Here is a 15965-nt window from a genome sequence, read left to right as displayed (position 1 = left end):
ATAGTGTTTGAACCACTGTATGAATGTAACACTCAAATACAACTAACCACAGTGAACTACTCTGAATACCAAAAATAATTACTTAGCATTGCTACACCATGTAAACAAGGGACCTCTTTTGAAAGACTGCCTGTAGTTATACAGACATTTTGAGTTCTAAAAAGGCACCAACTCATGAAGTACAAACACTACCAAACTACGTTACATGTGAAACTCAGCTACTGAGGAAGCCTCGGGTAGCAAAGTTTTCAAAGCATTCATTCCAACAGTATTTCCATCACAGCTCAAGATTAAAAGCTGAGAACAAGCTAGGGAATCAAATACAGGCCAGACAAACTCAAGGTTTTCAACATTCCCAACAGCAAACATCTGGAACGGTGAAGATATTTAAATACTATCATAATTTCCATTATCAAATTAAAAAAAAAATTTCTGCAGCTCACAGAGAGAATTGGTCACTTCCTCATCACGCTGGAGCCTCCTGCACCAGTATCCTTACACAAGCTTGCCAGCCCTCTCTCAAACATGCAGGCATCTGTATTCTGGGCTGCACTCAAATGCACCATTTGACATTACTGAGTAGCTACAAACCTTCCACGTGTGTTTTACAATAAACAAGGCTGCAATTTTCTTGCAATTCCTGAAGCTACTGAATGACTTCATTAAATTCAGCAGCATTACATGCTTGTATACACAAAAAAGACTCCAAACATTCTTTATGGCTGCCAGTAACACAGCACAGCCAGTCACAAGAGAAAATACCACTTGCAATATTTTTAGATCCTTCTAACTACAAAAGTAATAGAAGACTGGAATCATGACCCTGAACAGGTAAGTTACAGGTCAAACTACATGGAGAGTTCACAGTTATGTCCCCTGGAAAGTCACAGCTCTTGTGAAAAATTCTGGATTCTCTTCCCAGTTACCAGCCAATAAAAATGGACTTTTCTAAGCAAAGCAATGACCAGCTACATTCTCCAGAAAGAAAAGGCTCTTATAAATTATTTCTGTATGAAAGCCCTGACTCACTACTGTAACACAAGCACAGCCTGGAGATCAGCAAGCACTTCCTTGAACTGCTCTATTACATCTGACACCAAACAGCAGAATCACATTCTTGTTTATCTCGTTCATGGAGTAAAGGGGAAGAGAGATTATCTGCAAAATAGAAAATTGAGCACAATTCAACAGGTACAGCACCTCCTCAAGTGGCACAGGGAACTACTTTTAATTTATGAGTTAACGGCATCACTTCAAACAGATGTTGAAGTCTTCCAGGTCTCGGTTTAATCACAGAAAGCAGAGACTGTCAAACTGAAGTTCTGTGCGCCATGCTCCTAAATTTAACATTGCTTGGCAAACTGCACTAAGCAAAAAATGTGAAATATTTTTTGAATAGACAGAGGACTGCCCTACAATTCCATATAACACCACAGGAACATAAAGAGCATCCAAGGTTTGGGTGTTATTTCCCATTATGAACTTTAACTCACGCAAGGCTAAAACTAAGGACTCAGAGCTAAGTATAAAAGCATAAGCTATAGTTTCATTTTTAATAATGCTTTAACACTCAAATAGCCATTGTTTCACATAAAGGACTGTAAATGCTGCAGTTTCAATTATGACTTCTCCGTAGCACAACAGTTTCCAATTTATAGCATAAATAACAACTCTATTTTGCATGGCAAGTATGGACTGACCTACTAAAATTAAACCCACAGGGAACAGCTTAACTGTATTTACTATTTGTTTCTTGCCTTTAGAAATAAGTGTTTAAAAGTAGCTAAAAAACAAACGAGTGTTCTCAGTTTCACTTTGAAAACATCCCCAATACAGGCCAGTCTCCACCTGCATCCACCTGGCCCCTGAGAGAAGGCTGCCTTGTTGTGATTTTTGAAAAATTACATTGAGACAAAAGAAACCAGAGTCAAATGTTTTCACTCATGGCCAGCCATGAGATTTGCATTTGGCCTAACAAACAGAAATCTAAAGCACTAAGCAAATGGGTCATTTAAGTACAAAGTTTAAATTACTCTGGAAACTTAACAGATAAGCCTTTTCCACCTGGTAATGCTGAAATTTAAAATAATCCTAAAAAAAATTCTATTCTATTTGGAATTACATGTCTCAGAACCAGGGAACAGATACCATGTCATTTCCAAAAGCTTTGCAGCACTTACACCAGATTTCAGGAATGCTTTGTCACAATGAAGTTTACTCCATTCCTTGCAAATATTAAATGCATTCCTACTATAATGAAACACCTTATAAATGCCACATGACAGAAACACGAGTTTCACAAAGCATTTCTTTCCAGCATCATAACATTTACGGCCCCAACAAGAATTTTTTTAACAAATAACTAACCACACAATAAGTCAGAAGCTTGCAAATTCACCTTGCACTAGAAAAGCAAGCAGACCCAAATGCAAGAAGCATCAGCCTGAAGTGCTTCCACCCACAGACTCCTACCTAATGCTTGTCAAGCAGCTTGAAGTACTCCAAGTTTTCAAGATGTCATCTATAACATTAAATACAGGTTTAAGCACGACCCTGTATGACAGCACCAGTTCCTGTTGCTCACTGGCAAGTCATTCCTATTTTGGACAATACATTTGGAACATACTGCCCATAACACTGAATTACACCAGCATCAGGATAATTCCTTAAGTTATGGCTGGAAATCAGTATGTTTTGTCCCAGCAAGTAAAGCCACTGTTTAATAAGACCCCTTTTGCCAAGTAACAATGGGTTTGCGCTTGCCATAACAGAGCTCTATTTAACAACAGGGCTGCAGCATTCTGGGGGTATCTGCACTGCCTCAACTCTGCCAGCATCCAAAAAAAAGCTGTTCCACAACAAATCTAACAAACATGGCTTTGTAACTTCAGAATGGCCTGGGGTTTCGGCTTATTTTAATGGCAAAGCTTTTATCCAGTAAGGACCTGACCTTACTTCCAAGGAACTCATCCAGCTTCATCATGTAAATAAGAAACCAGTATTTGTTACAAACACTCTGATGTTACACATCACCTGTTCTGCTCTGAAGAACCTTACATGAAAGCCTACAGTAAAAAGCATTTTTGAGCTAATTAACTTTTGTTGAATCCAGTGCTGCCGCTGCCTTCCAGAGAAAGCTGAGGTTTGAAGCTCACCATGTTCACATGGCACAACACCCAGCCACTTCCAAGAGCCTGCACCCTGCCATAGGATGGGGGGGGGGGGGGGGGCTCAGCTCCCTTTTCTGCACTTTGTTTTAAACATCAGCAACCTCAGAGCTTCATCCCAGTATTTTCAACACCTCATCATTACTAAGTCCAGAAAGAATGAATATTGTCAGTGACATCACAATGCTGTCACTGGAATGCTCCAGAAAAAGGTGACCAAATGGGAAACAAATACAACTCAGAAATACTGAAATCACACAAGATTACAACAAAGCAAGAACAGTGGCCCAAGCAAGACTACTGAGAGACAGATCATCATGTGCTCTATTCAGAGCAGAAATAAACATGCTATTCTAAACATTTTTCAAGTTTATTTTCAGGAAATCTAAAGCAAAGATGGAAATAGCAATCCGATATAAAAAAAAGACATTAACAGTGGCAGAAATTATGTGGACAAAAGTTTAGAGGAAGAATATGGGGAAGACATTCAACTGTGTGAAAAGGCCTTTGAGAGGTGAAAGCCTTTTGTTCAACACAGCCTCTCCATCTAGGTTTTTACAGTTGTTCACTAACTTATTCTGCCAGTGGCTGGAAAACCACCTGTTTACTTTGACAACTAAAATTCAAAATAACTTGTCAAATTACTCCCTACTCCACATAATCATCGTGGTAGATAATGGAAGTGATACTCTGATTTGAGGTGAGATTTTAAAGTCTCAGCCAATTGACAGCATGAGGTTAAGGGGTTTATGCACGCCCCAACTTTTTGCGTTCAGAGAGGAAAGGGAATTCTTGTTGTGCGAGACAGATTCAAATGAGATTATAAGCATAAATGCAGATACTATGCAAAAATCATCATTAAACACCTGAAATCCCACATATGCTCAGACAAGAAAGAACAAACAAAATATTCTGCATATTCAAGTCATTCTGAAATCCACCTAGTTCACTGCAAGTTCAGTGGTCTTAGAAGGCCAGGCGACAAAAAAGGCAACAACTTGCACCGAGCAGCAGTCTTCAGGAGCCCATTACACACTACAGTGTGAATTACAAGCTCCTTACCCAGCAGGTTTACCACAAGTTAACCACTACTTCTGCAAAGTCTTCATCAGATCAAATCCCTGTCCTGAGAAGTTCATGGTTTTATTCTACAACTTGTATTTGGAAGCAGCTAAATGGACAGGAGAATAAATTTAATTTAGTCCCTTCTACTAGTAGTACTATCAGGTAATAAACTATTCAAATGCAGTGTTTTAATATGGACAATGGCCATTTAATACAGAGTTATACTTGCCATGGCTCAGATACCCCCTTGCAGATACTTCATGGCTACCTGGATGCATTTTCCTTTCGCTGCAGCTGCAAAGATGATCAACTGAAAAACCAAGTCCCATTTATACCTTACTCCTGATCAGAAGAAATCAGTACCTTAACTTCTTAGAGGGCACAAAGACCTACAGCTGAATTTTTCAGGTATGGGGCAACTCACTTGAACAAGTAAGCTCTCAAGCACTACAAAATGTAACTGCAACCATCATCAGTTGATACAGAGACCCTGATGTAGATACAGCGACCAAAGCCATCCAGTACTCTACTGGAACAAGTGAATCACAACACTGCAACCAAGGATCTGCAGCAGGATCCTGAGCCAATGTGACTCCAGAAAAGGTTGACTGAACCAGAGAAGCAGCAACAGCAATCCTGCTTGGGTGCCAAAAGCAAGGAAATAAAAACAGAGCCCTGGAAGCTTTCACCACCAGCAACAGAAGCTAGGATAGGCAAATACTGAAGCATCAACTGAATTCGGTTCACTTGCCTCTGAACAGACTAGAAATCCAATGGCAGTAAGCTGGCATTTAAAAGCCATTCAGAGCAACTGAATGATTTTCTATCCTCTTCTGATACATTCCAGGGCTTAAGCTGATTTTAGGTCCTGATTTTACCCAGGACATTCTAAACAAACTGGTTTTCTCTGCTCTGTTAAACCAGGAATAACTACTGCAAACCTAACTCAAATAACTAAAGCATAAGCAGCAGCCACAGTGGTTCTGTGCAGGTGACTTGCAAGGCTTCTGCAGAGCCCAGCACAGCCAAGTCCATCGTAGGGTCAGGCTTCCCACTGCCACCCTGAGTACAGGGACAGGAGAAGGTCTCTTGACCTATACTCACTTCTCTCCACTAGTTCTGCAGCTCAGAGGTCAAGCACACAAGTCATATAGGTCAAGGGAAGTATGGAGGGGGCAGGGGGGAATGACACGACCCTGCAGACCAGAAACTAGGACCTCGTCCAAGAAACTGGTTGACAAAGAACATCTAGGTGAGCTCACCATGCCAGTCAGGTCTGGAAAATGCATGCAACAGGAACACTCACTACTTCTTGCTGGCAGAAACTCTTCCACCACTTTGCTTATGCAAATGTTAGAATCTGTTCAATACAATCAGTATGGGTCATGATTTTTGCAGTCTTAGTCTCAGAATAAAAACTTCTAAGTTACCAATTGTTCACGTATCTACCTGCCATTTGTTTCCCTCCCTATATTAGGATCAATAACTGGTAGCAGAGAAACACCCATACTTAACCATGAGATCTTAACTGCCTCCTTTTTTTCAGCTTTACATGTACAGTACTATTATCAAAGTTACAAACTTTGACTTAACAAATGCCATTTACTAGTTTAGCATGCAAATACTTTTACAGTTGTTTGCATCCAGCCCCATACAAACTACGGTGGATTTACAGCACATAAAGCAACATTTTTAAGCTGCTATTATAGCCACTGTAGAGCACAGAATAGCTGGGCAAAAGCATTCACTGAAGCATCTCTTATTTAAACAGATTTACCAACACTGGAAATACATACAACTAGCAAAACAGCTTCTTTCTAGGCACTGTATCCTTCAATATTTAATATCCATAGATTTCACTTTCTCACACTATTCCTGTTTGCCTACTGGAAAAGGAGAAGCCTTTTCTATTTAACTAGCTCTAACCCTGAATAACCAAGTAAACGGGAACAAAAGAAAACCCACGCACTCTGGTCACCTGCTGAAAAAGTGAACGGCATCAGAAACTTTATGGTGAGCTGGAGCAAAACCTTGCCATAAACATTTGGAAAAGGGATGCCAGATAGCTTCAGTGGTTTGAATTTTTTTCCAAAAGCTGAAGAGCCAACAGATAAGACTTAGACATTTTCATCGGGAGACAGTAAGTGTTATTTTTTAACTCAGTTTCAATTTTAAGGCAGCGTGCTTAGAAACTGGGGGTAAAAAAGCTACCATTTTGAAGTGGTTACTCGTATCACTCCGGGTCTACGCTGGAAATAAACGCAAAGTTCAACCCCATGAGCTGGAGCGCGTTTGTATGTGGCAAGGGGGGAAGGGAAGAGAGAGGGCAACAAAACCAGAGCTGTGCCTGGCTGCCTCTCCTCAAATTCCAGAGCTTGCCATCGACTCACCGGCTTATCGGAGGAACCGTTGGGGCTAAACCGCCCCCCAACCAGCATGAAGACAGAGAAAGGCAAAAACACAGATCACAGCCCACCGACTGGAAGCCACACAAAGAAAGAGGAGCCCTTTTAAAGCCAAGGGCCTCCTTCCCGACGCTTCCACGGCAGGAAGCAAGCTCCTGGCCTGCCCCGGCGGGCCCCCCCGGGGGAAGGGGGTGCCGAGGAGCCCTCCCCCAGGGGGTACCGAGGAGCTCCCCTCTCCAGGGGAGGGGGGCCGAGGAGCTCCCGCGCAGACTGCGAGGGATGAGGGCCGCGAGGGGGCCGGGCCCGGCGCGCCTCCGGCGAGGCCCGTTGGCGGTGCGGTGCGGGCCGGCCCGCCTCCCCCCGCTCCCGGTAGTCTCCCCCCCGGCCCCGCTCCCGGTCCCTCTCCCGGGGGTCGCACCTGGATGACCTCGTTGACCTCGCGGATGCACTCCACCATGTGCTGCAGGATCTGCTCGGCGGTCAGCACCTCGTAGCGATAATCCTCCTCCTGCTCAGGGCCGCCGCCGGGGCCCGGCCCGCCGCCCAGGCCGCCGCCGCCGCCGCCGCCGCCAGGGCCCAGCCCTCCCGTCTCACTGCCTAACAACCCGTCGCGCTCTCCGCCGACGCGCAGCCCGGGCTCCACCAGCTCCACCTCGCCCAGGTCCAGGTTATCGTCGGGCTCGTCCTCATCATCATCCTCCTCGTCCTCCTCCGCGCCGCTGTCCTCACTGCACTCCTCGTCCTCGTCGAACTCGTAGTTGTAACCCTCGTCCGAGTCCATGGTGAGGCGCAGAAGAAACGGCGGCGGCTCCCGCGCGCCCCCCCCACCCCGCCGGCCTGGTGGAGCCCGCCGCCGCCCCCCTGCCTCCGGCGCTGGCCCCGGCCCCGCCGCGCCTCAGCCGCCGCCAACAAAGGGACGCGGCCGACCCGCTCCGTCACCGCGCGCCGCGCAACGCACGGCACGTCACGCCGCGCCGCGTGACGCACTCGCGCCGCGCCTGCGCAGCACCGCCATCTCCCCTTCGGCACGCCGGCGGCCATCTTGAGTGCGCGCCACACACCCCCTGCGCGCACCTCGCCTCGCCCCGCCCTCCCCGTCGGCGCCATCTTGAGTGCGGCGCGGGGCCATCTTGGGTACGGCGCCATCCTGAGTGCGGCGCGGGGAGCGGGGCGGCGGTTTACCGGCTTCCCCCGATACCGACCCGCGTCTGGGCACCGCGAGGTGGCGCGGGCCGGTGGTGGAGGTGAGGGCGCGGAGCCCTCCTGAGGCGCCCTGTCAGCCGAGCACGGAGGGTAGGCCCTCAGTGCCACCATTGCATAGAGTGGTGTCATACCTGCGGGGAGCAGCTTTTGAGGGAAATGTGAGGGAAAATAGGTTGTTCTGCCTCAAAATGAGAATAGAATTGCACTGAGACCCTCCAGGCTGGAGTTCATGTGAAACCATGGGATAAACGTGTGCCTGCCATCCCTAGAAGGGACCCTGACTGCACTGGGTGCATCTCTGAACTCCAGCCTGGCCTTCTGCTCAGCAGTGATAATAATACCCAGTTTTTCACAGTGGTGCCAGGTTTCAGTCCCTTTCTTCTCCATTAATTTGGCATTTTGCACAAGGGTCTTCATTACTGAACCGGGGACAGACCTTTTTCCCTCCTACAGACAACTGGGGCTGAGCCTGGCATCAGCGAGCGCCCTGGACAGCTCAGGGACATAGGGCCAGTGCTGGGGCATCTTGCTTGGACACCGAGCCACCAGCAAAGGGCAGGGCGGACATCAGGGTGCTGTAGGGGTTGAGCACTCTTTGCCTCAGCCTTCCCTGCCATTGCAGCGGCACAGCCAGAGCAGCTCTGCTTCCAGCATCAGCCGTGCTCAGCCTGGTACAGGGAAGGCGACCCAGGCTTATTGTTTGCAGCCATTTGGGGAGTGCGAGAGACTCTGGTTGACTTGGAAACAAGGCTGCAGCCTGGCTGAGAGAACAGCCAGCTGCTACCAACCCCTCTGCTGCCATTCACTGGGGGTGCCCCAGGAGGGCTCCGGGGCCACCTCCTCCAGGGGCACTAATCCTCCACTTCCCCATGCCCTGGGGAATCATTTCTTCCCCGCGGTGAAGTGGTGCCATCTACTCTGTCCAGATGAATATGGCCACATGCTTGGAGGGCAGGGGACACTCAGCCTAGCAGTATGCCGTGTGGGTGTGACAAGTTTAGTCAGCTCTTTGTGGCAGGAGTCATTGTGGTGTTCTGTGTTTGTGCAGCACCTGGCACAGCAGGATCCTGCTTCCTGCTCCTGTTTCAATACAAATACCTTGAGAAACAGGCAGAAAATTAGAAGCCACCTCCAAAAGGATGTTTATTTTCTTCTGGGGCACAGCAAGAGTAATGATGGCCAAATCTACAGGGGTTTAAGCTCAGGGTGACACAGAAAGGTGCACGTGGGGATCCAGGCAGATTGTCTAATGTCCTCAGTAGATGACTAGAAACTTCACTGGGTACCAGTCTGCATCTTCAGGCACACAAGCAGCTCCAAAAATCAGCTCAGGGTGTTTCATAGCACAACAGCCACTTCCAGCCAGCTCGCTACAGTTGTGACTGTGCACTGGCCTCCCCAAACTGTTCTTGGGTCGAACTGTCCCCACCACTCAGCCCAGGAAAGCCTGTGGTCCCCAGGCTGTGCTCTGCCTGGGTCAGGAGCAGCGCAGAGGGGTGTGGACCAGGCACACAAGTTGCCTCGTGCCAAGCTACCTAGTAAATAAAGCCAGTTCCCTAATTACCCTACTTATTTGGAATAGCAAAGACCTGGGCATTACTTATCCTGCCCTACATAAATATAAATAGCCTCAGCTTTGTTCAGCTCCGGTCTTATCAGCTGGACCTTTGCTAGGCTGGCCCTGCCGCACACACACGTCAAGCCTCGGGGAAGCTCAGTTGGTCACCCCAGGCCCTCATCCTACACTTCATCCCCAAGGGGAACTCTGTCACCCCCCGGGCCGCTGTCCTGCCCTGATGGTGATGTGCCCAGCCCCTCGCCAACACATGAGCAGGCGTGAGCAGACGCGGGGCAGCTCATTGGCACCCCAAGGAGCCAAGAAAGGCATTGACCACAGCGGGGCTTTGCCTTATCGGAGCTTTGCAGCTTCCCACAGCCTGTCCTTGGACACAAAAGCGGGTCCAGCCCTGTGCCGAGGCGAGCTCCCCCGGGACGGGTCAGCAGGGTGCTTGGCGAGCCCCTTTCCCCGCCGGCCCCGAGCTGGCCGGGGCGGTGCCGTGCCACGGGCAGGGACCGGCCGCCCCCGGCACCCCGCCGCCCCCTCCTGGCCTCTGCCGGGGCTGCAGAGCTCCCGGCCCGGAGCCTGGGCGCGGAGCCCCGCCGGACGAGCCGCGGGGACCCAACCGCAAGGCAGCGCCTCGCACCGCCCGTCAGAGCCCCTGGGAAGAGCCCTGCTTCAGCAGCACAGAGCGCGGCCATTGCCAAACATGTTTAAACCTCCTTGGGCACCCGCCTGTTGCCCTTTTTCTTTATAATCCCAGTAATAAACACTTGCAAACAGTGATGGGATCTTCCCTATGCCATCCCACAGGCGTGGGAAAACAGTTCCCCTCCTGCAGTCCCGGCCTTATCTTTTCTTGCAGTGAGCCTGGGATCTGCACTTTGCTGCCAGTTACTCCTCACTTAAAACACACATATTTCTCAAAAATACTCTTTGGTATGAAATTTTAGCTCTGCCGTTTGCAAAAGTCTTCCTTTCATTACAAAGTTTCTGATCCAATGGCCACATACGGAGTCTTGGGCACTGACCGGCTCCTGGTAGATGGTTGGCAAAAGGTACCTGAGAAAAGCAGGGCTGCTGCCTTTGGTTCATCTCAAGGGGATCTGTGCTGCCTCTGGGGATTTTCCAGCTACTGAGGAAAGCTGAGGACTGTTCTTCTACCCACTCTGAAAAATTATTTAGATCTCTGTAGGCACCTGGTGCCTTTTTCATTTTATTCTTGCAAGAGCTTAATTACCCAAGTGGTTCTAGTAACTGTTAATGCTGAAGCTGACAAGAATAAAATATTACACTGCAATCACCTTGCTCCATGAAATTAAGCACATGCTTACAGGATTTACGGGAGCAGGGCCTCTGTGCACAAGGAGTTTGTCACTGCACCTCCACAGGCTCTGTCTGATTCCAGCTCAGCTCCACAGCCGTGACTGAGAGCAGCCAGGGACAGCAGCCACAAATACTCAGCCTCCGCAAGAACTCACAGCATCTCTCTGTGACAAACCCCATTTTGCAACACCAAAATTCTGTGCAAGTGCTGGTGTCCCACATCACAACCGCCCCAGTCTCCTGCCCTGGGAGGTTCACCCACAGATTCAGGGTGAACCTCCCATCTCACCCAGCCTCTCTCTTGCTCCCACTGTTCCTTGAGCCAGGCAGGAACTTCGGAAAAAGCCTTTCTCCTCCATCACTGGAGACACACAGAGTTCCCACGTTGGAGGAAAGGAAATCCAGATTTCTCGATGCCTTGGGCTTGATTGTGGGTGGCTGCACACCCATTAACAACCTCAACCACGACCGTGGGCTGAGATGCCCCTCGGATCACCACTGTTTGTTCAGCCACCCCAAAGCTGTGCAAACTGGAGATAATCCAGAGGAAAAAAAGGCTCTGCAAATAATACCAATAGTGCAAATACCACCAGGCTGAGCTCAAGTTAGGAATTCAAATCCTTCAGACTGATTAACACATCTCACCTCAAGCTTTTTGCCTTAAACTCCGCCTCCAAGTTCATAATTGTTGAAATATTTCTCCTCGCTGAGACCCGTTCATGCCTGCTAGCTCCAAATCTCCCAGGCCTCACTCTCTTTACATGCGCTCTCCCATCTGAAGAGGTCCCTTCTGTTCAGCTCCATCTGTGCTGAGAAATTCATTTTCCACGTGCATCTGCTAAACTGTTTGATGGCAGCATCTAGCGTGATAAACAGTGGTCAAGGTGGAAATGTAGAGATATGAAAACGAGTCATCCTGTGCTTTGAAAAGCACCAGGATACATGCTTGTGGCTCTGAAAGCAGCCTGCTTCAGCCCCCAAAAGCATGGATGTTCGTCATGGGCTGAGCTGTTAGAGAAGGATCTGGCTGGTGAAAATACCCTGGGTGTGAATTTAGGGTCATCTCTTTTTTAGGATCTTCTTTGTGCACGTGCCAAAGCTCCACCAATCATCCCTCCTGGCTCCTGCTGGGTGTTTAAATGCAAGCACCCTTCTGCTTGATGAAATGGGTGCGAGTACCTCGGCCTCCAGCTCACAGTCCACAACATTTAGGCTCAGAGGGATGCTGCCTCTCTGCCATCACCCCCTCAGGGACAGGTATTCTCTGGCAGAGGGGGGAGAGGCTGAGAAACTCACCTGTCCTCCTGCAACATTCAGTTTGGTTTTGGTAGAAAACCCCAACTCAGGACACAGCACAGCAAGGTTGGTGGCCTGCCGCTGCTGCTTGGAGTGCCCACGTCCACAGCAAACTTCAGGGGAGTTACTCTGAGAAAAGCAGTATCACTCTAAAGGCGGAAATATGTCCTTGCCACCCGACCTCCAATGGTGCATATGCTCCATCCACACAGAGCAGCTATGAGCTGGAACAGCAGATACAGCAGCATCAACTCATGTAGATGGCTTGCTCCCTGCGTGCACCTGCCTGACGCCACACAGAACAGCATCATCCCCGAAATACAGAGATGTGCAACAGAAGGGTCCACACCTGCAAAGACCCAGCACATGCCAACACTTACTCCCCTGGACCACCACTACCAAGTAGGGTCACTTCAACACTGCATGGCTGCAACCCTCGTGGTTGCAGTCCAAATACTGCAATTATTTTACCAATTACAAAAGGGGAGGTAAACAAGCAAACGGAGAGAGTAAGTTTGCCCAGAAAGCCTCTGAGATGTCAAAAATCAAGTCGGAGGTCTACAGGCAGTTGCAGGCATTTCCAGAAGACAACCTGTGTTTTCCAAAGCCCTCTTCCAGTCACACCACCAGCAGGTCCCTTGGCCTGGGACCTGGCTTCCTTCAAGAGCAAGTGTATTTAGACAGTGTTTGGCTCAAAGAGCCAAGCAAACAGAAAACTCAAGCTCTGTGAAGGTTTTCATGAATGGCTTCCCCCATTCTCCTTTCACCAGCTCATATGCTTCTCACCAGCGGAGGAATCTGTATGTGAAACACCCTCCTGATTAAATGCAGAAGCAGTCAAAGTTACATGGAATTAGGCAGCATAATAAATGGGTTTATACCTTAAAAAAATACTGTGGAAGAAGGAACCGCACTGACAGGCCAAAAGCCACCTTCGTGCCCTGAAGGTGAACAAACCAGAAAGACCCAAGTGTGACACCAGCCTGATTTTGTAACAATTTATATCAGAAAAAGAAATTTGGATTTTCTACCAAATTCCTTATTGGTAGTAAGCAGGTAATCCAGCAGAGTCCTGGTGCAGCACAGTTTTCTGCAGAGTCCCCCAGCAACTCAGCTTCCAGCTTTTGCAGTCAAAGAGATGAGAAAAGGAGTTTGCAGGCACCTTCACAACAGGTCTTACCTGGCTGCAGCAGCATGACGTTCTCAGCCCTTTGCTTAGCCCCATGCACTGAAATTAAAGTACCTCCGAGCTGATACATCCCTGCTGTGGTGCTGGTGACACATTAGGGCAAGCAGCAGTGCAGCGGGGGAGGACAGGTAAGCTCTGAACCTTGTGACTCCGTATTTACTCCTGCTTGTTCCTTACTAAGCTAGCCTAAAGAGGCCAACCCTCCCAGGTGGATATATTACCCTGGAGATGTGCTCTGAGATTGCAAGCTGGTCTATTGAAGACCTACTGAAAAAGCAACTTCTGGCTATTGCTGCTCCATGCCTGCTGCAGGACAGCATGTAAACCAGTTTCTTTTAGCCAAGCTCCGGAGTTAAACACATGCTTAAGCAATTTTCTTACATAAAGATGCATTCCTGAATCAGACTGTTAGTCTAGATTAATGCTGGCCAGCTACAGATGAACTTCTCTGAGTCATCCGCCGGAGACATCAGGTCCCCTAAAATAGCAACAACAGAATCCATAGAAAGGCTTGAATATTTCGACTGAAAGCTATGATCACAATGCTTTACATAAGCACAGCAAACACACCACCCTCCCCAGACTGAAATAAGGATTTGCTTCAGGCCAGGGCACTTTCACATTTTGGTCTCACACACTGAGAAGCACAGCTGACATCGCCTGATGCAACACAGCAACAAACTTTTTTTTTTTCTCCTTCCCCTACAATTTTAATATAGAAAAACTACTTGAGGAAAAGTCCAAAGATACTGGAATCAATCAGTGCTGTCAGAAAAGTGGTGGCAACAGCCAGTGCTTCAGAGGTTTGTACAGAGAAAGGCAACAAACCCCACTCAAGATTGCAGAGGCTTTGTGTAGACTGGCAGCAGCCTTGAAACAAATGAAAGAAAACTTGAACACAAAGAACAACAGAGGCCATTTTCCCAGAGGTCTGATGCAGGCTGGAATATAGGTGTTCTCCTCTGTATCTCTTCATGCTGTGTGATGTGGACAGAGACAGACCAACATCCTGGAGCAATGGTACTGGAATTGGAAGAATCATGAGGAAGCAGCCTAGTAGGTGTCATTGTACTGATTTGGGGTCCTGCTACTTTTGCATAGGAAAAACAACAGATGGGTGAGGATTGTCAGGAGCCTGAGGGCACTAACAGGCTATAATTGCCCCAATCAGCCTCACTTAGGAATTCCACCCATTGCTCCAGGAGCTTCATTTAAGCTGAGGTTTAGGCAACTTTTTTTTTTTTTTTTCCTGGGCTCTCCTATAGGGGTGTCTGTTCCTAGACTTCCCCAGACTGATCTTGGAGTTATCTTGATGCTTTGCTTTTGCTGGGTGGTACCTGGGCTGTTGATGGGCTGTATTACTGCTGTCACCAGGCTCTGCTCACTTGGCTGTAGGGCTGTACCCAGGCAGTAAGGCTGTTGCCTGACCCATGTTGGGCCCATCCTTGGTTTCTGGCTCATTTTCCCTTAGGCAGATCGGTGGCTTTTGCTGTCCTACAGGGTTATGGAAGAAGAATGCAGTGCTGGGTAGGTGTTAAGCTCATAGCAACACCATCTGGCTCTCTTTGACCCTGTTCCTGATGGAGCCCAGCTCCCTTATCTATAGGTAACTCTTAATCCTTTCCCTGCCTTTCCCCACTTGAGTTCCCCCATGAATTTTCACCAATCTCATGAAATTCCTACAATCCCATTTAGACCCAAGCCTAACTGTGATACTCTCCTTCTGCCTAGCATCCCCACAATTTCTCCACCTCCATGACATCGCAAAATCTTCACTGGTACCTCACAGATTCCTTCAGCCCTGGTGAGCACCTCCCTCCACCCCTCTCCAGTCCCACTGAAATGCCCTCGTGTCCTCCTAGGTCTTGTCTTTTCACCATCAGTTCCCCAGCTTTGCACTGGTGCTTTTGTAACCTTTGACAGCAAGTTCCTTGAGGGCTTTTCTGCAAATGCTTTTATCCTGTTGACCCTGGTTCTCTCTGTGCTGCTCACATGAGGGACAATCCCTTAAATTCCACACCAGACCTATTCACGTTTGTGTCCTGCTCACGCAAAGTGGTTTTTCATCTTGTGCTAGTGTGATGGGGCATCTCCCTCATCATGCTTTCTCCCAGAGCATTTGTTTAATTTCCTGCTCATTCCCTGTGCCTGTGGCTTGTCTCCCAGAGCTCCTGATAGCTTGGAGGTTTCTGGCAGCTTCACTGCTTGCTCAGGAGGGCTGGGACAACTTTTTTTAATAATTTACTGGCGTTAGTTCTTGTGCAGGAGCTGGTAGCATTGTGCTGGCAATTAGATGCTTAAAACCTGGGCTTAAGGGTCCTTATTTGACTTTGAGATTGCTGAGGAATGCAGAGCTGGGAAGAAAGAGGCAAAATAAAGAGTTTATCTGAAGTTGAGGGTTTCCTTGTAAAAGCCAAACCCTACGTGGAAAGCATCTCTGCAACACTGTGAGGCTCCACCGAGGGATAAAGGTCTTTTTTGTACAACCCAACCAATATTGGACCTGCCACCCATATAATATCCCTGGAAACCTGTGCAACAGCTGATCTACATACAGCATTATTCATAAAAATGCATGCTATTGACAAAAGATGCCGAAACCCAAGGTGGACCCAAAGCGTGTGGACATTCAGTCACATGGCTGGAGAGGGGCGCAGGTAAAACGGCGTTTTAAACTGTTAATCTGCTCCTCAAAGGCCACGCCAGGCTGCTGGGACTCCCCAGGGCATCCTCGGGGGGCTGGTGGCGTGGCGGAG

At 48.3% G+C, this 15965-nt stretch overlaps 1 protein-coding gene across 9 annotated transcripts in view; it reads right to left on the bottom strand.

Moving 5' to 3' along the window:
- ARIH1 (ariadne RBR E3 ubiquitin protein ligase 1) overlaps nucleotides 1-7533 on the bottom strand; it is a 62235-nt gene extending 54702 nt beyond the window's left edge. For 2 of the 9 annotated variants that reach the window (XM_037394645.1, XM_037394646.1), the window contains exon 1: nucleotides 7056-7506. In XM_037394645.1, the coding sequence (XP_037250542.1) occupies nucleotides 7056-7418 (363 nt within the window). In that variant the 5' untranslated portion in view covers nucleotides 7419-7506. Of the gene's footprint in view, nucleotides 1-7055 lie in introns of all 9 variants that reach the window. The other 7 variants (XM_037394647.1, XM_037394652.1, XR_005105317.1 and 4 more) reach the window with 6 other exon arrangements.
- Nucleotides 7534-15965: the final 8432 nt, after the last annotated feature.

Source organism: Falco rusticolus, chromosome 7 (genome assembly GCF_015220075.1).
Source record: "Falco rusticolus isolate bFalRus1 chromosome 7, bFalRus1.pri, whole genome shotgun sequence".
Lineage (NCBI taxonomy): Eukaryota > Metazoa > Chordata > Aves > Falconiformes > Falconidae > Falco > Falco rusticolus.
The sequence above is the reverse complement of the archived record's forward strand: the minus strand, read 5'-3'. Positions and strand labels throughout refer to the sequence as shown.